Source organism: Balaenoptera ricei, chromosome 14 (assembly GCF_028023285.1).
Source record: "Balaenoptera ricei isolate mBalRic1 chromosome 14, mBalRic1.hap2, whole genome shotgun sequence".
Taxonomy (NCBI): Eukaryota; Metazoa; Chordata; class Mammalia; order Artiodactyla; family Balaenopteridae; genus Balaenoptera; species Balaenoptera ricei.
In genome coordinates, this window is record NC_082652.1 from 7,173,798 (window position 1) to 7,195,029 (window position 21,232).

The following is a 21,232-nucleotide window of genomic DNA, read 5'->3' on the forward strand; positions in this document are numbered from 1 at the left end:
GTTCGAGCCCTGGTCTGGGAAGATCCCACATGCCGTGGAGCAGCTGGGCCCGTGAGCCACAACTACTGAGCCTGCGCGTCTGGAGCCTGTGCTCCGCAACAAGAGAGGCCGCAATAGTGAGAGGCCCGCGCACCGCGATGAAGAGTGGCCCCCGCTCACCCCAACTAGAGAAAGCCCTCGCGCAGAAACGAAGACCCAACACAGCCAAAAATAAATAAAAATAAATTAAAAAAAAAAAAAAAAGAGAGAGGGGCTGTTTCCCTGTTGCCACACCTGGTTTCTTAGGGGACGGGGGGGGGCAGGGTGGCGTGTCACACAAAGCGCTGGTCCGGATTCAGCCGGCTCAGCAGTGCGCCACCTTAGCTGTGCCTGAGTCCACACCACGCCTCGCACACGGGGACCCAGGGCTGCCGGCAGCTTCCTGGAACGACTCCCTCTTCCCCCGAAACCCATCCCTCCCCCCAACCTGGACTTGGCTCTTCCTGGGACGAGGTGAAGGTCCAGGAGGGGGACAGGACAGATGAGTCTCGGCCACCACTCCAGCCCTCGTCCTCCCCCCAGCCACCCACGCCTACACCTCTGAGCTCGAGTCCTGATGGCTACTCTACTTCCCCCACAGGTTCACTTGCCCTTTTGTGGAGAAATTCTCCATTGACATCGAAACCTTTTATAAAACTGATGCTGGAGAAAACCCCAATGTGTTCAGCCTGTCTCCTGTGGAAAAGAACCAGCTGACAATCGGTAACCGGCTACCCTGACGCTCCCAGCTCCGGGAAGGGCAGGAGCCCTGCGGGGCTCAGTTCCCGGTGTCCCCGCCCGTGGGCCCCTTGCATCTGCCCCTGGTCTTCAGGCCTGGCAGGCTGCGGACCAGCCCCTGTCCTGGGCGGGGAGGATAGAGTCCAAGCAAGCCTGGTCGGAGGTGGGGGGCGAGGAAGGATGGGTCTCCTCGGCCCCATTTCCCTGACGTGCCCACTAAGGCTACGTGCGTTTCCCACTCAAGCCCCTTCCCTTCATCCCTTCGAAGTGTCCCCATCCCCAGAAATGCATGCGTGTGCTTGGGGGCCACATCAGGCTGACAGCCGTGCGTGAGTGCAGCAGGCTGGGTGGGGCCTGTGTCCCCTTGATGGTGGGCGGCCTCTGCTCTACTCCCCTCTAGCTGACTATGCCATGTTGGAAACGGGCCCCATTTGTTAAATCTTCTTTTTCAAGCGAGGCCAGAAATCAGCGTTTTCATGTGAATTCTTCCAATTCCTAAATGTTGATAACTAATTAAAAATCTTTGTAAATATGCCAACCAAACAAAACACATCTATGGGCCAGCCGCACCTCAACAGGCCCCAAGCCTGTCGGAACAAGCCATTGTGGTTCCCAGATGGGTGCACGGCTGGTGTTGGAGGGGTGTTGACGAGCTCTGAGGCAGCCTCAGAGGCCTGGAGGGCAATTCCCTGAGACTCCTCCCTCCGGCCGGAGTTCTTAGGCCCCAGTGGGCTTTGGGAGATACCTTAGCTTCCTAGGGCTACCAGAACGAAGTACCACAGACTAAGGGACTTAAAACAACAGATACTTTTTGTCTCACAGTTTTGGAGGTCAGAAGTCAAGGTCAGGGTGTCAGCAGGGTTGGCTCCTTCTGGGGTCCCTGAGGGAGAATCGGTTTGGGCCTCTCCCCTAGCTTCTGGTGGCTGCTGGCAATCTTTGGCGTTCCTCGGCTTGTAGACGCGTCACCTCAATCTCTGCCTTCATCTTTACATGGTGTTCTCTCTGCGTGCATGTCCGTATTCGAATTTCTCCTTTTTTTTTTTTTTTAATTGAAGTATATAGTTGATTTACAATGCTGTGTTAGTTTCAGGTGTATTTTTTTTTTTAATTGAGCCAAATTTCTCCTTTTTATAAGCACTCTAGTTATATTGGATTAGGTGCACCCTAATGACCTCACTTTAATTAGATTACTTCTTTAAAGACCCTGTCTCCAAATAAGGTCACATTCTGAGGCCCTGGGGGCCAGAACTCCAACGAATGAGTTTAGGAGGGAACACATTCTACCCATAACAGGAAGGAAGGACCCAGCATGACGCAGGCCCTCTGGCAGCTCTTGTCCGGCCAGCTGCAGGCTCCCCCCCGAAGGCCTCCTGCCATGGTTCCTAAGTCCCAGCCCTCCCCTTAGCGGTCTTTGCCTGCCTGAGCAGGCTGGGCACGTGGTCTGCTCCAGGAAGGATGTGCAACCCTCCCCACATCCTGCTGCCCTCGGGCCGCTTCTGACCCATCACCAGTTTCGGGCGGGGCCAACGTCTGCATCTGTAAACCACAGCCCAGACTCGGAGCCAGCAAGCCAGGGAGACGAGACAGCCAGGGCCCTGTCGGGGCAGAGCCCCCCCAAGTGCCGTCGTCCCCACACATCTGAAAGAAGGGCTGTCTGAGCCACAGACCCTGTCCTGGGTTCCTCCTCAGCAAGTGTGCACGCAGCCCCGTCTACCACATGCACACCTCGGGAGCCAGCCCAGCAGGATGGTTTTGAGTTGGGGGAGGAGCCGAGTGACAAGAGGTGGTCCTTCCCAGAGTCACTGTCTCACCCCCTCACCCAGGTCCCACCAGCCCCCTGTCCTGTTTCCCAAGCGCCCAGCCCCGTGGCATCTGCTGCCCACTCGCAGGCACATCCTGGACCCTCTCGGGCCCATCGGACGTGGTTGCCGGACTCTTCCCTGCTGATCTGTCTGGGAGGGGCTTCCTAGCAGGCCAGCCGCATTAAAGCGCATCTGTAGGGCCACTTCCCCTCAGCGTGCCGGCCGGGCACAAAGCCTGGCGAGAGATGGCGGATGTGTCCAGCTGCATCCCCATCACCTCTACCCACGCGGACACCCTGGTGGTTCCCCAGACTCCCCCACCTCCTGGTTAAGTGTCACATTCTGGGACGTTCTCGGCCTCACAGTTCTGCTCCTGTAGCTGAAACACCAGCTTTTCTGGGAAGCTTTACTCTTTTACTCGCCCCCGCCCCATCCCACATCCTCCATCCTCATCTCGCCCATGCTTCTCCAGCTCATCAGCTTATTTATCCGCTTTGGCAAGTGTGCCCAAAACAGGGGGGTTGCTGAAATGATCTGAAAAGGCAACAAGGAAAGCCACAGGTCCTGAGGGCGGGGGAGCTCGGAGTCGGGGTGGACCAGAACAACATCCTCACCCCCACGTCGAGCCCCGTGGCACCTCGAGGCCTGCGGCCCTACGAGGATTTGGGGGGTGGCAGGGACATGGCGAGGAGACTGGATGGGGAGGAGTGGGGTGGAGGTTGGGGCAGAAGTGGTCACTCACGGGGTCTCCCCGTAGATTTCATCGACATCGTCAAGGACCCCGTGCCCCCCAACGAGTATAAGACGGAAGAGGACCCCAAGCTGTTCTACTCCACCAAGACTCAGCGGGGGCCCCTGTCCGAGAACTGGATCGAGGAGTACAAGCAGCAGGTCTTCCCCATAATGTGCGCCTACAAGCTCTGCAAGGTGGAGTTCCGCTACTGGGGCATGCAGTCCAAGATCGAGAGGTTCATCCACGACACGGGTGAGCGCGCCTGGCCTCTCCGGCTGTGTCCCCCTGTCTGCCCGCCCTCTCTCTCTGCATCTGCCCGGGACTCCACGTTTCTGTCTTACTCTGGACAGGCGACCCCCAAGGCCCACATGCAGCCACCCACCTGGTTTACCTTGACCATATAAACACTTGCCGAGCACCTACAGACGACAGGCAGTGTATGCCTGCCCCAGACACTCGGGACTGGCTGGTATTTGTAACATGTGATGCCCACCCACCATGGGGGAGCAGCCCCAGGGGACTGCCCCCCTGCTGCTCACAGCACCTCTCGGCACCCCAAGGCCAGACCCCAGGCTCTGCCCTGGTGCTGCCGCCCGCTTTGGGCTGGAAGTCCCAGGGGAGAGCGTCTTGGACATCCTCCTGTCCTACACCCACGCCCGCCTGGGCCAGAGCGGGTGCCCAGGGCACGGGACAACAGATGCCCAGGGGTTCTAGAAGGAGCTAGTGCCGACCCGGGCTCCTCCCTGCCCCCCAGTCAGGGCAGAGGTCAGTGCCCAGGGCCTGGTTTTAGCCCCGAGGCTCATGATCGAGGAGCGGCACCTGGGCAGACACCTGCTCACTCCAAGAGCAAGGGGGACTGTGTAGCCATGAGCAGAGTCACAGCACTGATGGTATACTTCACAGGTGTCACATCAGCTCTCCATGGCCCTACAGGGTGGCCACTGTCACCCCCTCCAACCCCCATTTGCAGTGGAGGAAGCCCAGGGCCAGCCCTGGGTCTGAACCCAGATCTCCCGTCCCAGCCATCCTTGTCTGCGCGTCACATCTCATCAGACGGTCTGTCCAGTGTGGGTGCTGGCTGACCCTGAGGGTGGCGTGCCTGAGGCCACGGCCCGGGGCTTGGGGGCACCCTCCTAGGAGCAGGGGTGAGAGGGAGTTTCTCCCAGGCAGGCTTTTGGGAATGAAGGGATATAGACAGGACGGCTGGGGAGGCCGAGTGGCCTGAGCGAGGCTGCAAGTGGGAATCAGGAGGTGAGCCCGGAGGAAGGGTCGCCAGAGACCAGCCTGGGAATGAGGAAGGGCTGGACCACCTGGGAAGCCGCTTAGCTTTCTCTAGGAAAGCGGGAGGAAGACTCAGTGATGACCCTTCCGGGTTTGCCCCCCTGGAGAAACTCAAATGCACGTTCTGGAATGTTCAGAGCAGCAGGATTGTAAAAGCAAAACGGACAAACAATGAAAGTGAGCCAAAGGCCCACTGGCAGGAGAGAGAATAAATAAAATGTGGTATTTCAAACAAATAAATACTATACAGCAACAAACCGGCAACTCACCCAATAAAGGCAAGTGGCAGAAAAATACATGCAGTATGACACATACATGTAAATGTCAACAACATGTAGGCCAACCCAACATATTGTATAGAAAAACACGGAAAGAAAAGCAAGTGATAAACACAAAATTCAGGATGGACCCTTTCACGGCAGGAGGAAGATGCGTCTGGGAGGGCGACCGTGGGCTCCGTGTTACTGGTCACGTCTGTTCCCTCGATGGGTGGTGTGGGGGGTGGGGGGGCGGGGCGGGGGGGAAATGCTTTATTTCTTCTTAATGTTTTTTAAGCAGCCTATTGAGGCCTGATTTTGCATCTGTTGTAAGAGAAGTTTGAGTTCCGTAAGCTTGAGTGTGTTTGCAGAGTAGTGCACACAGTTCTAAAACATTCCATGCCCCCAGAGTCTTTCACAATCACCCCCACTGTCATCCCCACCCAAGGCAGCCCCCATCTGCTTCCTGTCCCTGTGGTTCTTCTATTCTTTATACCTTAAAAGTATCTTATTTTCTATCTTATTTTCTATATATGATATATTCCTATATATCGTACTTTATTGTATTTTATATCTTATTTTATATTGTATGTGTATATATTCTGTTTAAAAGAGAAAGGACCAACGTGCTTCGAACTTGAGGTTGAGTTTCCCGTGGGAAATTCGACAAGAGAAGTGTCCTTGACTCTGAGATAGGAAACACTCAGGAAGTCCTCCTCCAGCTCCCCACAAGGCAGGAATTCCCCCCCCCCCCGCAAAACTCAGCATGGCTTCTGAGCAGACACAGTACTTTGGGAAGCCCCAGTACCCCGGTTACAGAGCCACTGTGAGCTTGTGAAGCCATCTGTGAGCCGGACCCCTCCTTTACACATGGGGAAACGGGCACGAGGGCAGTGGTTTGCTGGAGGCCACGCAGTGGGTGAGGGGCAGAACCTGTCCTGCAACGTGGGGCACCTCCCAGCCTAGGAGTCCCCGGGGGGCTGTAACACGGGCGTCTCTCTCTCTCCCTCCCCGCCAGGCCTGCGGAAGGTGATGGTGAGGGCCCACCGGCAGGCCTGGTGCTGGCAGGACGAGTGGTACGGGCTGAACATGGACAACATCCGGGAGCTGGAGAAGGAGGCGCAGCTCATGCTGTCCCGCAAGATGGCCCAGTTCAATGAGGACGACAAGGGGGCCGCGGAGCTGGCCAAGGACGAGGCCACCCAGGACCAGGCCCCCAGGGAGCCCCCCCAGCCCAGCAGCAGCGGTGGGGAGCCCCTGGTGGGCAGGGGCCTGAAGAAGCAGTGGTCCACGTCCTCCAAGTCGTCCCGGTCGTCCAAGCGGGGAGGTGAGCGCACTCTGTCCCCGCGGGTGCCCCTGCCCTCTACTCGTCCACCCCGGCGAGTGCCTCTGCCGGGGAGTTCTAACCCTGAAGGTGGACTCTTGCTTTCGGACCTGCGGGCCACACCTGTAGGGACTCAGAACTAGTCACCTCCTTGCAGCCTCCGCCTCGGAGTGAAGCCCAGGGCGTTGCCCCAACCCTGGCAGGTTCCCCCAGACTCACCCACCCAGACTCACCCACACAGCCCGCCTGAGACAGGCAGGCTGGCCACGTGGGATCCCCACTCGCAACCCCTCCTGGGACCCAGCCGGCTGCAGCTCTGAGGAGCCAGGGTTCCAAGGTGGGGTGGGGGGGTCTGGGCGGGCTGCACCCAGCGCAGCCGGGAGAGGCTTCTGCGCCTGAGGGAGCAGCCAGGGTAGAGGAACCTGAAAGGCTCCAGATACTCAGAAAGGCCTTTCTCTGGAACTTACTTGAAAGTGCGGTGGTTACTGGGGAAACTCGGGGTATTTTGTATGAAACGCCAGGAGTCCCCCGCCTCCCGCAAATCCAGCTTTTCCCACACCAGGCTTGTGCTGTGCTGAGGGGATCCATGGAAACACACGCATCGACACCTTTAATCTCACTTCCTGCCCCTGCCGGCCGTCCCTGTCTGTCGGCCCCGCAGTGGCAGAGTTGAACGGGCTCGCTCCTGGAGATTCCCTGGCGGTCCACTGCCAGGGCCCGGGTTCAATCCCTGGTCGGGGAACTAAGATCCCACATGCCACGCAGTGGTGCGGCAAAAAAAGGGAGGGGGCCTCGCCCCTGAGCAGATCAGGTCAAGGGCACAGGAGCAGACCCAAGCCTGGGTGACTGCACGTCCCGGCCTCATACCTGATACCCTCCCCCATCCACGTCCTCCCGGGACAGGACTGCATTGTGCCAGGTGGGCTGGGAGATGAGTCAGAGCCGCCCCGCCCTCATTTCTCCATTTCATCCCCTTCTGAGCCCTCCTGGCCCTACCCCAGCATCATCGCACCTGCCTGCCTCTGCCCGCTCATCCCAGCGCTGCTGGGTGGTCGGTCAGTCTGGGGTTTTGCCTTCCAGCGAGTCCTTCCCGCCACAGCATCTCGGAGTGGAGGATGCAGAGTATCGCCCGGGACTCAGACGAGAGCTCGGATGATGAGTTCTTTGATGCTCACGGTAGGCGGGCACCCTGGAGCACACGGCCTTCCCAGGAGGGGGAGGGGAGGGGTCTGAAAGAGCTGCAGGGGATGCAAGTCAAGGTGGGCATTACCTGTGAAAAGTTCTGGGTGAACAGCAGCACGTGGGGGCAGGGGCAGGATGAGATGAAGTCACCAGGAGTCTGGGGTCTCACACTCACCCTAACCTGGTATCAGAATGTGCACGGGGTCTGGCAGGTGGGGACTGTTCTCTCGAGCCCCCCAAAATGGATTTACAATCAGACGGTGACATTTTTTCCATATGTGAATTTAATTCCCGAAGGGAATTCCCTGGCTGTCCAGGGATTAGGACTCGGTGCTTTCACTGCCGTGGCCCGGGTTCAATCCCTGGTCAGGGAAATAAGATCCCGCAAGCCATGCGGCGTGGCCAAAATAATAATAATAACAATAATTCCCTAAGAAGCTTTACAAAAGCATAACTTCTTCTAATCTTCTAATTTTTGTAATTACTATCTTTTCATGATTAAATTAACACACGTCTAACGTAGAAACCTTAGAAAATACAAACAAGTAGAAAATACATGAAGTGCCCATTTTCCCACGAATCCCAGAATAAGCACAGCAAGCAAACAGCCGGATAAATCACCCACCTGTGCTGGGAAGATGCACATACCAAACATCCTTGCTTCGTACCTTTGCCTTTCCTCTTGAGGAAGTAAGAGGGGCCGGCAGGCAGGTAAAGGGAGACAGGTTTGCAGTTTATAAGGCAGGACAGACTCAGAAAGGGACAGGGACGTGCCCACAGGCACGCAGCAGGGCGGAGGCAGGTATGGCCCTGGGGTGGGGACCTGGAACGGGAGGCAGGTGGTTCCTGAGCCGGCCTCTGCACCTGGGGCCTCCCTGAGGGTAGAGAGGGTGTTTGGGACATCCGATACTCCCACTCCCCTCCAGCCAGGCCAAGAGGCTGAGCCCCTCCTGGCTCTGTGTCCCTGATATGAGGAAAAGACACATCTAATGTAGAAACTTCAGAAAAAGCTGGAAAAGAGAAGAGACAGCAGAGCAGGAGATGCCAGAGCCGCAGTGTCCTGGGGAAACTGTCCCAGTGACCCACAGAGGAGGGACCAGCCATGCCAGAGTCCAGACAGCTGCTTCCTACCCAGCAGTCATGGGTGGAAGTTCTCAGAAAAGCAGAAAAAAAGAGTCATGGATGGAACTGTTCATAGCAGCACTTCTCACTAAGCTGTAGTTTTGTGGACATTGAAAAGTCAGGAACATCATGGAGAAACAAGATGTGGTCCATCCATACGATGCAATACGACTCGGGCATGAAAAGGGATGAGGCACTGACACGTGGTTGAAACTTAGAAACACCATGGGAAGTAGAAGAAGCCAGACACAAAAGACCACATACCGTATGATCCCATGTATGGGAAATGTCCCGAACAGGCAAATCCATAAGGACAGAAAGTCAACCGGTGGTTGCCAGGGTCTGGGAGAGGCGGGGGAGGAGGCATGACTGCTAATGGGGACAGGTTTCCATCGGGGGAGATGGAGAAGTTCTGGAACCAGATAGAGCTCATGGTTGCACAGCATTGTGAATGGACTAAATGCTACTTGAAAATGGGTAAAATGGTGAATTTTATGTTAAGTGAAAGTTAACCACAATTTTTTGAAAAACATCAGGCAGAAGCCCCGTGGGTATGTGGCCATGTGTCCGTCCTGTTAAGGAAGGGAGAGCATAGAACCAAGTGGGGAGGGCCACACGGGCCAGAGAAGCATGGGAGCCCCCAGAGCGGCCACTCTTAGGCCTCCCAGTGCCCCTCCTCCCCTGACTCCCTGCCCTTGATCGGGGTGCTGAAGCCCCTCTCTCTCCTCCCCAGAGGACCTGTCCGATTCAGAGGAAATGTTCCCCAAGGACATCACCAAGTGGAACTCCAATGACCTCATGGACAAAATCGAAAGCCCTGAGCCAGAGGACACACAGGGTAACCAGCGGGGGGGCTGCAGGTTACAGCCTCCTAAGGAGGAGCACCCAAGCACCCAGGAGGGTTGGGGGGACACCTCGGGCCCTGCTTGTCATGGTCACAGCCTCTGTCCGCTGGGCCTGCCCCTTCGCTCACACCCGCCCACCGCTTCTGTGTTGCAGACGGTCTGTACCGCCAGAGCGCCCCCGAGTTCAGGGTGGCCTCCAGTGTGGAGCAGCTGAACATCATCGAGGTGGGTGCCGAGGTGGAGGGGCCAGGGCTGCAGCGGGGAGGGCAGGGCGTAAAGGACCAGTCCCGCGGGGGAGACCACGGAGGCAGAACTTGGCTCCCACAGCATCATGTCCACACTGGCCTGGGCACCACTAGAGAGAGGCCTGGGGCCCACCCCCTCTGATGTCCCGGAGAACCAGTAGGGACTGCAGACAGCTCCCCCGAGGAAGGCCTTGACCCCGCTCCACCTTTGGAAAGCAAAATGAGAAACTTGTAAATTCCAGATCAAAAATAAGATCTTCACCTTGTGCTCAGCTTGTCTGAAGTCCCTGAAGTAAAAAAGATAGAAGGGGAGGAAGCGAAAGTCATCTAGGCAGAAGTGATGTGGCCGGCTGTGGCCGCCCCGCCGGGGGTGGGAAAAGCTCTCAGTGTCCAATAAAGCTGTCTTGGTAGAGCGCTTATGTCCGCTTCGGGGGTTCTTTGCATGGAGCTCACGCCCCTTCTCCTCCTCCACCTGTGGGCGGTCAGAGCTGTTTGCACTGGGGCAGGAGCCGGGGCGGAGTGGGGCTATCACATGCTGCGGTCACCTCATTGCTCTGGCCTCTAGCTGCCCAAGGTGGAGACGGCACCTCTGGGGACTCAGGACCCGTGGGGAGTTTGGACCGGGGAGGGGGTTCATCCGCACCGCCCTCCTCCTCTTGGGGTTCTCTTTGAGGTCTGAGGTCGAAGCGGGCTTCTCTAGAAGGGTAACTGGGACGAGGGGAATTGATTCCCAATTGCCGGTTAATGGCGATAAAGCAAACGGAGCTCCCTCCTTGCCTTCGGCGCACACAGCTCTGACGGGCCCCTAGGAGGGGCAGAAGGGGCCTCGGGCTCTGGATCGTCCTGGGGATGTGCATTTGGACCCAGCACTGGTTCTGGGACACCGCCATCCAGAGTCAGATCCCTTTGCTGGCAACGGTCCCCAAACCGGAGGCTCTTCTCCCAGGCTCGAGGAAGGAGGACGGCTTTACCTAGTCACTGGTGGGGACCCCTGGCTCTCCAGAGCTGGCTCCCAGGCCCCGCCTCCCAGTGGCTCTGTTCCCACTGGGGTTCGAGTCTCAGGCAGGGTGTGCCCCTGTAGAAAGCAGTTTGAATGGGAGGAAAGCTGTGTCTTGGACCGGCCTCCTGGGTCCCTGAAGAGTCCCCAGCCTCCAGCGCTGGGTCCCAGCAGCCAGGCACAGGCAGGATTCTCTCAGCCCGGCACTGCCCAGCCCTGCCCTGCGCGTCCCAGGTGACTAGGGGCCGTGTCTGGGTGACAGGGAGGGTGCTGTGAGATGTGCCTTCCACGAGCCTCTCGCCTGGCTGTGTTGATCAGTCTTTGGGACCATCTGGTGCTTCTGTCCTGGCCTGTGGTCTGGGCAGCCAGTGACCCCACCCTGCCTTGGGCCATGAGTTCATTCCTGCCCAGGCCCTGTGGCCCACGACCGGCCGATGACCAGCCCCCTCTTGGGGACTGAGGCAGCCCAGCCTTGCCTCCACCCCAGGCCCGGTAACACCCACCAGCCTTCCTCCCGCCCAAAGCGCTCTGCTGCTCAGAGGCTCCCAGCCCAGCCCGACCCGTTCCCGGTGGCCTCGCCAGTCCCTGGGTTCAGTGCCCACACTGCCCAGCCCACTCTTGGGCTCTGTATTGACACTTGGGTCCTGCTGCTGCCCCACCTCCTGCCATCCGGTGGCCCAGTTCAGGGCCAGCTGACCCCCCATGGACCCTCCAGATGGCTTCAGCCCCTTGTTCTGCTCCTGAGTTCCTTAGGGACAGGCCCCTCTCTTCAGCTCCCTTCCCCGCCCCCCTCAGCCCCTGACATAATATGGGAAAAGCAAGTACTCACCTGTGGCTCTCTTGGGCCCTGGCCCTGGCCTCCCACACAAGAAGCCAGGGATGGGGAGAGGCCCCTGGGGATGGGGCTACAGCCTGGGGTAGCAGAAGAGCACTGAGCTGGTGGCAGGAGCTCTGGGTTCCGGTCCAGCTTGGTACTGACACGCTGTGTGATATTAGACAAGTCCCTTGTCCTCTCTGGGCCACCCCGTCTCTAGATAGAACAGTTCCATTCCCATGGTGGATGTGTGCAAGTCTCACTTGGACTTCATAAGCAGGGCTGACCAGCAAGAAGTGGGGGCATGACTCCTCACAAATGAGGGGGGTTCAGATAGACACACCTGCGTTGCCCTCCCCACTCTAAGATGCTGGGGTTCTGCCACCTCTGGGGCATCTCTGCTCTTGAGGACCTTGGTCTTAGAGTCTGGGAATGGCAGGGCCTGGGGGCCATGGGCCTGGGGCAGCGGGCGAGGGCCCATGTAGATGGAGGGAGAGCTCAGAGCTGCTGGCTGAGCGGCCAAGCTGAATCTGAATCCCTGACCCCCACCGCCCCTCTTTTTCTTTTTTTTTTCTTTAATTGCTTGCCTCAGAATTTTTTTGTTTTGGTTTGGTTTGTTTTGTTTTTTGGCTGCATTGGGTCTTCGGTGCGGTGCACAGGCTTCTCTCTAGTTGTGGCGTGGGCTTAGTTGCCCCGCAGCATGTGGGATCTTAGTTCCCCAACCAGGGATCGAACCTGCATCCCCTGCGTTGGAAGGCGGATTCTCAACCACTGGACCGCCAGGGAAGTCCCCCCCAGCCCCTCTTAAGAGAGCCTGTGAGGGCTTCCCTGGTGGCGCAGTGGTTAAGAATCCACCTGCCAATGCAGGGGACACGGGTTCAAGTCCTGGTCCGGGAAGATCCCACATGCCACGGAGCAACAAAGCCTGCGTGCGTAGCCCCCGCTCGCGGCAACCAGAGAAAAGCCTGTGCACAGCAACGAAGACCCAGCACGGCCAAAAATAAATAAATAAAATAAATTTTTAAAAAAAGAGAGCCTGTGACAGACCGACGTCTGGACACAGACACACGGAGGGCAGGCAGGCCCCAAAGGCCCGCATGAGGCTGAGCCTCTCTGCCTGCCCCCCAAGGCTGGAAGCCCAGAAGCCCCTGCCTGGGCCCGCAGATGGGAGGTGGAGTTGTGCTTTGGAAGGAAGAGACCCTCTCCCTCCGTGTCCTCTGTGCCCCGGTCAGGCTGGCAGGGAGCAGGGCCGAACACAGAGGGGAGGGGAAAAGCATCTGGGCCTCCCCGGGGGAGGGGCACCAGGCCCCGGAGCAGAGGAACTGAGATGGGGTCTCAGAGGGAGTGACTGGGACGCCACAAGCGTCCCCCCAGCAGGACAGAAGCTTCGGCCAGGAGCCGAGTCCCCAGGGAGTTCACCACCACCCCCACCCACCCGCACAGGACGAGGTCAGCCCGCCGCTGGCCGTGCCGCCCTCCAAGATCCACGTGCTGCTGCTGCTGCTGCACGGAGGCACCATCCTGGACACGGGCGCCGGGGACCCCGGCTCCAAGCAGGGCGACACCAACACCATCGCCACCGTGTTCGACACCGTCATGCGCGTGCACTACCCCAGCGCCCTGGGCCACCTGGCCATCCGCCTGGTGCCCTGCCCGCCCATCTGCTCCGCTGCCTTCGCCCTCGTCTCCGAGTGAGTGCCCAGGCTCGCTGCCACCTGCCCCTCCCCTGACCCTGAGGGTCAGGAGACACCCCCTCCCCCCGCAGTACTGGGACCACAGTGCCGACATCCAAACCCGCCGTCTAGCCTATTCTGCCGGGAGACGGCAAAACCTAGGCAGATGGCTGAGCCTAGAGTCCTGGAGGGGCCGGGGCCCAGAGCTGAGCCTCAGTTTCTGCATCTGTAATGTGGGGATGCTGACCTGTCTCTGACATACCAGCCTTACTCCCCGGCCCTGTTCCCCATGCCTGGCCTGGAAGCATCCCCACGAGGTTTGCCAAGTCAGGGCTGAGGCTCTCAGGGTGTCAGGCAGCTCCTGCTCTGATGCTCGGGTCAGGGAAGAGGGGCCCACTGGGCTGAGCTGAGGCTACCTGCTCTCTCCTGACCGGTCTCCCGCCCCCAGCCTCAGCCCCTACAGCCACGACGAAGGCTGTCTGTCCAGCAGCCAGGACCACATCCCCCTGGCCGCCCTGCCCCTGCTGGCAACCTCCTCGCCCCACTACCAGGAGGCCGTTGCCACAGTGATTCAGCGGGCCAACCTCGCCTACGGGGACTTCATCAAGTCCCAGGAGGGCGTGACCTTCAACGGGCAGGTGAGTTGTGGGGTGGGGGAAGGGAAGACAGAAACCCTGCAGGGTGGGCTGGCCTGGTCCTCCAGGCCAGGGCTCTCCCCAGCCAGCCCTCCAGCAAGCAGGGTGGGCTCTCAGGCCCCTGAGCCTCTCCCCCTCCAGGTCTGCCTGATCGGGGACTGCGTCGGGGGCATCCTGGCGTACGATGCCTTATGCTGCAGCAACCAGACGGCGTCTGAGAGTCAGAGCAGCAGCCGCCGGGGCAGTGTGGCCAGTGTGCAGGTACTGGCTTCCCGCAGCCCCCGGAGTAGGGGACCTCCAGGATGGGGACTGTCACCCTCTGGCTCCAAACATCCCAGAGGCCTGCAGAAAAAGGGAAGGGCAGAGGCTGCTAACGCAGGTGCCCAAAGGCAGGGGGTGGGTGCCTGGGACAGGTGAAGAGCTGCGCCGCGGCTCAACCTAGGAGCACGGCAGCTTCAGCAGGCGGTGAAGCAGGGTCTGCACTGTGGGGAGCAGGCTCTGGTCCCGGGGGGTGGATCCTCTGAGCTGCCCAGTAGGAGAGAGGACCCAAGGTCCCTCTGCTGCAGAGCAGCAAATGGCCTGGCAGGCCGGGCGAGGCAGCGGGATCTGTGGGAGATGAGCAAGGCCCACATGGGCAGGCCAGGCCAGGCGTGAAGGCTGGGGGGGACCGTGGGGCACAGAGGGACAGGGCTTTTCCCTCCCTGGCTTGGGTGAGAGGCCGCTGAGCAGTGGCCAGTGGGCCTGGAGTCAGGAGGGCAGACACGGCTTCCAGGACACTGAAGAGGGGGCCAGGCCAGTGGCCACCGGGCAGTGAGCCTGCATGGGGCCGTTCCAGGACACTGACCTGCTATCCCCGGGCACGACGGTCAATGCGGCACACGGTGGCAACCTGGAGAGCAGCCGGCACCTGAGCCGCAGCAACATCGACATCCCCCGAAGCAACGGCGCTGAGGACCCCAGACAGCAGCTGCCCCGCAAGAGGAGTGACTCGTCCACCTACGAGCTGGACACCATCCAGCAGCACCAGGCCTTTCTGTCCAGGTGGGTAGCGAGGCCCCCCGCCAGGGGAGGAGGGGGGACTCTGAGGGATGGCTCAGAAGTGAGGACATGGACCAGATCGTGCCGACAGCCAACGTGAGGGTGCTGGAGGCCCCCCGGCCCTCGTCCTGGGATCCCCAGACTGGGCCACGGCTCTTCAGCCACGAGAAGGTGCTTGTTGGGTACGGCTGTGGTCTTGTACATGCCTTGGGCCATCTTGAGTCAGAGGGAACAGATTGACCAGGGCTGGAAGTGGGATGGCAGAATCAGGGGGCAGAACTGACCAGGGGCGGCATGATCCCGGTCAGGGCTGTCCCAAAGGCAGTGGGCTCCCTAGAGAGGTTGCGACCTGCTGTCACCGGAGGTGTCCCAGCAGGTGCCGGACAGCTGCACTCACAGGACCACACAGGGGCCAAGCCTCGTTTGGGCCTGATGACCCCTGAGGAGCCTCTTTCAGGAGGCTAAGGACAGGTCAGCCCCGAGAAGGGCCGTGGTGTGACCTCATTCGTCCCCCCGCGTCTGCAGCCTCCACGCCAGCGTGCTGAGGAATGAGCCCAGCTCCCGCCGCTCAAGCAGCTCCACTATGCTGGACGGCGCAGGGGCCGTGGGCAAGTTCGACTTTGAGATTGCTGACCTCTTCCTCTTCGGGTGCCCGCTGGGGCTGGTCCTGGCCTTGAGGAAGACCGTCATCCCCTCCCTGGATGGTGAGAGTCCCTGCAGGGGAGGAGTGAGGCGGTGCGGGGGGGGGCGGGCATGAGCTGGGCAGAAGGTCTCAGTGGACCCCTGTCATGAGGCCGTGGCCACATCCCAGACCCCTTCTTCCTCTTTTCTGCACCCCCCACCAAGGGCCCATTGCTCTCCTTTGCTCCAGCTTCAGCAGCTCAGTCTCTGGCCCCATTTCCCAACACGCTGTTTCGTTTAATCTCCAAGGCACCTCTGGGAGCTGAGGTCCAGAGATAGAAGGGGCTGCCCCAGGATCAGATGGGGCCAGACCCAGTCTCCCAGGCCCAAGGTCTTCCCATAAGGAAGAGATGTGAAGCCAGGCACCCCCAAAGTCTCCTCGATCGGGTGGCCTCCCAGCCCTGGAGGGACCACAGCCACGCCGCTCCAGGTTCCTCCTCATGGCTACACACACAGGGAGGCGGAACCTGTGGGCTAAGCGGCCGTCAGAGCAGCGGTCCCTGCCCAGTGACCCCGGGATCAACGAGTGCGGTCCAGGGAGACCTGCCATCCTACAGGAGCTGTGCAGCGGCCCCAGCGGGAAACTGAGGCTCAGAGAGGCAGGCGTAGACACTTGCCCAAGAGCAAGTAAACAGTGGCTTCGGTATGAGTGCACAGACTCAGAGACACTGATGTTAGGGCAACGTCATCTGTAACGGTGAAAAACCAGAACCAACCTAAACGGGATGCGGGCTGGTTAAATCAATTGCGACACAGCCAGACAATGGAATACCCCGCCGCAGTTAAAAAGAATGGGGCGGAACTAGAGTGCTGATACGAAAGACTCCCACTTATTGTGTTAAATGAAAAAAAAGCATAGATTATGTTCAAAAAGCATAGATTATGTTCCTATTTGTATGTATTTTTTAAAGTGAGATATATGTTACTGATAGTTTATAATGACATTCACGTGATCTTCCCATCAACTATGAGATGTTCGAAAGCACAGCCCCATCGCACAGCCTAGAGACATTTCTAATCGCGGAGGACGGCTCCACACGGCTCGGGCCGCGCATGCGCGTGAGGCTCCCAAAAGTTGCAGGTGGGGCGCCAGCCCCCGGGCTCTGGGGAGAAAGGGAACCCTCCGTTATATGTCTTTTATCATATATAGTTCTGTACTTAAAAAGAAATTTTTTTAACCACCGTCATTATAACTTTTTCAGTTAAAACAAATTTGGTTAATAAAGGGACAGTGGCCCAAACAGAATCCCAAAATTGATAGAGACACACTTTCGGGTTTCTCTGTATCCCCAACCCCGTCCCGTCGCACTCCACCGAATCCCAACCTGCTCTAGGCCCCGCCTCCTGAGGGCGGAGCTAGCTCCAGGCTCTGCGACTGCCCCCCCTTTCCAACCCCCAGTTTTCCAGCTGCGGCCCGCCTGCCAGCAAGTCTACAACCTGTTCCACCCCGCCGACCCGTCGGCCTCGCGCCTGGAGCCGCTGCTGGAGCGGCGATTCCACGCCCTGCCGCCTCTCAGCATCCCCCGCTACCAGCGCTACCCGCTGGGGGACGGCTGCTCGACGCTGCTGGGTGAGAGCCCCATGGGCCCCCGGCCCTGCCGTGCGGGGAGGGGCGGCCTGCACTGAACACCTTGGAAGCGGGACACCTGGTGTAGGTGTGGATGCATGAGCCCCACCCACCCAAGGGAGGTAGGAGGGAGACCGCCTCACGGGCCAGGGCCTCCCCCCGCCCCAACACACACACACACACAGCTGGGCACCTCGCTCCCCTCCCCACCGCCCCGCCAAGGCAGAGCTGAGGACCTGAGGGCCCCTGGCTGAGTCCCGGGCATTGTCCTGCCCTGTGAAGGGAGCCCCATGTCAGGCAGCTCCGGAGCCTCCAGGTCACCTAGCCTGAAGCTGGGGTGCAGGAGCATGAGAGAGGGTTGCCCGTGGCCCACTCTCGCCCCCCGGGAAGGGCCCGTCCCACCTGCCCCCGTGTCCCAGTCCTGTCATGTCCTGGCTCTTGAGGAGCGGCACGTGTCTGTGTCATGTGCACACAAGTGTCTGTTCTTGTGTCCCCTCTTCTCTCCCCATATGCCTCCAGTCCAGAGCGTGCAGAGAAACCCCCAGCTGGTCCTGGAGGGCGGCCCCCTGGCCCCCCTCCCTCACAGGGATGGCTTCCTGGAGACCAGTATCCCCGTTCCCGCACTCACCTGGCAAGACAGGCCCCGCCCCAGCCCGGGCTCTGCTGAGTGTGTGTAACCCCCCTGCTCGTGGTGGCATCTGCCTCGCCGGCTGACCGCTGGTCCTCAGGGACCCCCATGGCCTCCTTGGCCACCCGGAATTTGTGGAACTGTGGTGGCGAGGAACAGAGACCGGGCAGGACAGGTCCCCGGGAGCAGGCTTGGTGCCCCCTCTGGACACCGGGCAGAGCAGGGAGGGGACCCAAAGCAGAGGAGGCGCAGGAGCCCAGAGAGGGGAGCAGCCGTCTCAGGGTCACCCAGCACAGGTGTCAGTCCGAGGGTTCTCTCCCCCGTTTGTGAGGCTAGCAGCAGGAGTTGGGGTGAGGGCTCGAGCCCGCTGGGACACACCTGACCCCCAGGAGAAGACTTCGGTCCTGGCGAGGGGTTGGATTCTCAGGGCCCCACTCCCTCTCCCTGAGGAGGTCCAGGCATCTCCTGCACCCCGGCTAGATGTGGGTCCTGTAGCCGAGCCCCGTTCTCAGGCTGGGCCCAGGTGAGCCCGGCTCGAGCCCTCAGCACCTGCCGTTGCCCCCAGATGCCCATTCAGGGCTGGCTCGATGTGGCCCGTGTGTGAGGGATGTGCAGGGGTGTTGCCTCATTCTCAGTCCTCAGCCCTGGGCATCCCTGGGAAGCTGCCCCAGGCCCCTGTTGTTAGCGCCCCCAAACCCAGCTGCCACGGGCTGTGGGTCAGGCCAGGCCGAGCCCCAGAGGCCAAGAAGGCTGGGCTGGAAGGGTGGCCGGTGTGGGGCATGAGCCTGGCCGCCTTGCCTCCCTGCCCACTGTGTCTGTATTGGTCCGTCTGTCCACCCCTGCCCCAGCGCTCCCTTCTCTCTGCCTCAGCTCTGGGCCCTGAGCAGGCGGGCCCTGGCATGCTTGGGCCCATCCACTCTGCCAGCTTTGCTCAGATGCCCCTGCTCCTCTGCAGGTGGACGTGTCGGCCTTGCCTGGCACAGTGGCCGCTCCAGCCGCCCCAGCCCCGGCACATGCTGGACGCCCCCTCCCACTGCTCGGGGGCTGGAGGGCCGGGCTGGGCGAGGCCTCCTTACCCGCCGTCTCTGGTCCCTGTCCGCCTGCAGCAGATGCACTCCAGGCCCACAACGCGGTCTTCCAAGAGCACGCGGCCCCCTCCTCGCCCGGCACAGCCCCCACTGCCCGAGGTTTCCGCCGGGCCAGTGAGATCAGCATCGCCAGCCAGGTGTCGGGCATGGCTGAGAGCTACACGGCGTCCAGCATTGCCCAGAGTGAGTGCAGCAGTGCCGGGGCCTGCCCTCCCCGTCACAGCAAGGGGGCTGTGCCCTGTCGCAGCCAGTCTCAACGGCGGCCACTGTGCCCGTCCCCCAGAGGACAGTTTGCAGCGTCTGGAGGCAACTGGGGTGGGCGCCACTGGCATCTGGTGGGTAGAGACCAGGTGTGCTGCTCAACACCGTACGGTGCCCAGGACGGCCCCGCAGCGAAGAGTGATCCAGCCCCCGTGTCCATAGAGGACTCTGGAAGGAAGGAGCGTTGAAAGGGGTGGCCCTGGGGCAGGGCATGGGGGGGCAAGTCCAGGTGGTGGGAGATTGGCGGTGCTGTCTCAGCTGGGGAGTGATGGGTCTGGGAGGAGGGGTCCTAGCTCCAGGGGGGCAGGTGCTCCTTAAAGGAGAAGGCTGGGGGGACCATTTCTGGCGAAGCTGCAGCAGTGGCCGAGGGGAGCCAGGGAGGCGAGGTCTCCTGTGCCAGCCCCTCCTGCCGCCCCAGGGGGCAGAGTCACCCACGGCCTCCTTCGCTCCTGCCCATCTCAGAAGCTTCTCAGCAGCTGGAAGCGGAGTCCGGGTCACCCCCGCCCCCACTCCCCTGGGGCCAGCGGCCCCCTGCCACTGGACTGGCTCCCAAGCTGCCTGTCAGAGCAGGGGTCCGGGGCTAAGGCCGGCGTGGGCGTCCTCCTGGCCCGTTGGGGCAGCGGTGGCCCCAGCAGGGCTGAGCCTGTGCGCCGCTCAGCCACAGCCCCAGCGTCAGGTGCCCGTCCCTGCTTGCCCTCCCCCGCTACCGCCCACCGCCCCGGGCCAGCAGGCGAGCCCCAGCCTGGGGAGGGCCCCCGCCTCCCCGACGTAGACATCAGAGAAGGTCCCGGGCATCACGGGCCCTGCATGCACACACGTCCGCCTCCTCTAACTGGGGTCACGCTCTGTTTCCAGGCATGCCTCACCCCCGGGCCCCGCTGAGGCCTAGCGGGGAGCTGGCGGCTTGGTCTGGGAGCACCCAGACTTCCAGGGAGGAAGCAGGAGCAGCGGGGGGGCGGGGGGGGCGGCTGGATGGAGGCCGGGTGAGGACTGGGGGTTGCCCGTCAGGCAGGCTGCAGGCGGAGAGCAGGGCCACCCCGAGCCTAACCAGGTGCACCTCCTGCGCGCAGCCACCGGGGAGGCTTTTGCAAACCTGGGGCGGTCCCCCAGCCCGGAGGGGGAGCCAGCTTCACATGCAGGCTCCGTAGACTGAAGGCCCTCACTTCACACCCTGCCTGCCAGGTGCTGAGGACAGCGGGCCTTGCCTTGGGGCCCAGGAATCGTGACTCCATCTCTGCAAAGCCTTTCACAGCCTTGAGGCCTCCGGGGGCAGACAGGGGGTCCAGGAGAAGCCTGGAGAGGGCAGTGATAAGGTCCAGGGCAGGGGGTCGACAGGACCAGGGACAGGGAGTCCTGCCTCCAGACTGGGCTTGTCCCCTCCCCCTGTAACTCCACATCCTCCCGGCTGAGCCGCAGTCCCCCACCTCCCCCTCCTCGGGCACCCTGGCTGCTTGCTGCTCCCGTCGCCGAGTCTGGGAGAAGGAGACTTGCTTTGGTTGCACCCCTTCTCTCTGGTCAGAGGAGGGTCTTGCCTCCGGGCTGAGCCCGGCCTGAGGGGCCAGGTGAGCCCCTGGGGCCCAGCGCAGTCACAGCCCCTCCTCTTGGCAGTTGCTGCGAAGTGGTGGGGTCAGAAGCGGATCGACTACGCCCTGTACTGCCCCGACGCCCTGACGGCCTTCCCCACCGTGGCCCTGCCCCACCTCTTCCACGCCAGCTACTGGGAGTCCACGGATGTGGTCTCCTTCCTGCTGAGACAGGTACCCAGGGTCCCACTGCCGGGCACACCTGCACCTCTCAGGAGGCCCGAATGACACCGCTGCTGAGGTGGCCCCATTTCATAGATGAGGACGGTGGGGAGCCCCACTTTCTGGCCCCAGCAGACGCCACAGCCAGCAGGACGGAGGAAGCCGTGGGGATGTTGAGATGGGGTGAATGGATGTGCACCTTCATGGGCCAGAGAGCAGACTGCAGTGGGGTTAAATAGTGTCCCCCCCACAAACCCTCCCAGGGGTAGCGTGGCCCCTAGGGCCGCTGGCCTCTCCCCTCTAGAACAGGAAGCCCCAGGCTTGAGCCTGCCCCATGGCCTCCCTCTGTGTCCCCTCCCAGGTCATGAGGCACGACAACTCCAGCATCTTGGAACTGGACGGCAAGGAGGTCTCGGTGTTCACTCCGTCAAAGCCGAGAGAGAAGTGGCAGCGCAAGAGGACCCACGTGAAGCTGCGGGTGAGGGGTCCTCTGAGTGCCCAGGCCCCACAGCTGTCGTCCTATTGAATCCTCGCGAGAAGACCCCATTTTACAGATGA

The 21,232-nt window shown here is 60.8% G+C and overlaps 1 protein-coding gene across 8 annotated transcripts in view; it reads left to right on the forward strand.

The window, feature by feature from the left end:
• PITPNM2 (phosphatidylinositol transfer protein membrane associated 2) overlaps positions 1-21,232 on the forward strand; it is a 142,464-nt gene that overhangs the window by 116,483 nt on the left and 4,749 nt on the right. For 7 of the 8 annotated variants that reach the window (XM_059895698.1, XM_059895701.1, XM_059895699.1 and 4 more), the window contains exons 4-18: positions 620-741; positions 3,316-3,543; positions 5,848-6,156; positions 7,234-7,329; positions 9,191-9,295; positions 9,457-9,527; positions 12,802-13,049; positions 13,480-13,669; positions 13,808-13,927; positions 14,502-14,707; positions 15,230-15,408; positions 16,785-16,955; positions 18,687-18,851; positions 20,538-20,686; positions 21,036-21,152. In XM_059895698.1, the coding sequence (XP_059751681.1) occupies positions 620-741; positions 3,316-3,543; positions 5,848-6,156; positions 7,234-7,329; positions 9,191-9,295; positions 9,457-9,527; positions 12,802-13,049; positions 13,480-13,669; positions 13,808-13,927; positions 14,502-14,707; positions 15,230-15,408; positions 16,785-16,955; positions 18,687-18,851; positions 20,538-20,686; positions 21,036-21,152 (2,476 nt within the window). Of the gene's footprint in view, positions 1-619; positions 742-3,315; positions 3,544-5,847; positions 6,157-7,233; positions 7,330-9,190; positions 9,296-9,456; positions 9,528-12,801; positions 13,050-13,479; positions 13,670-13,807; positions 13,928-14,501; positions 14,708-15,229; positions 15,409-16,784; positions 16,956-17,471; positions 17,622-18,686; positions 18,852-20,537; positions 20,687-21,035; positions 21,153-21,232 lie in introns of all 8 variants that reach the window. The other variant, XM_059895705.1, reaches the window with a different exon arrangement.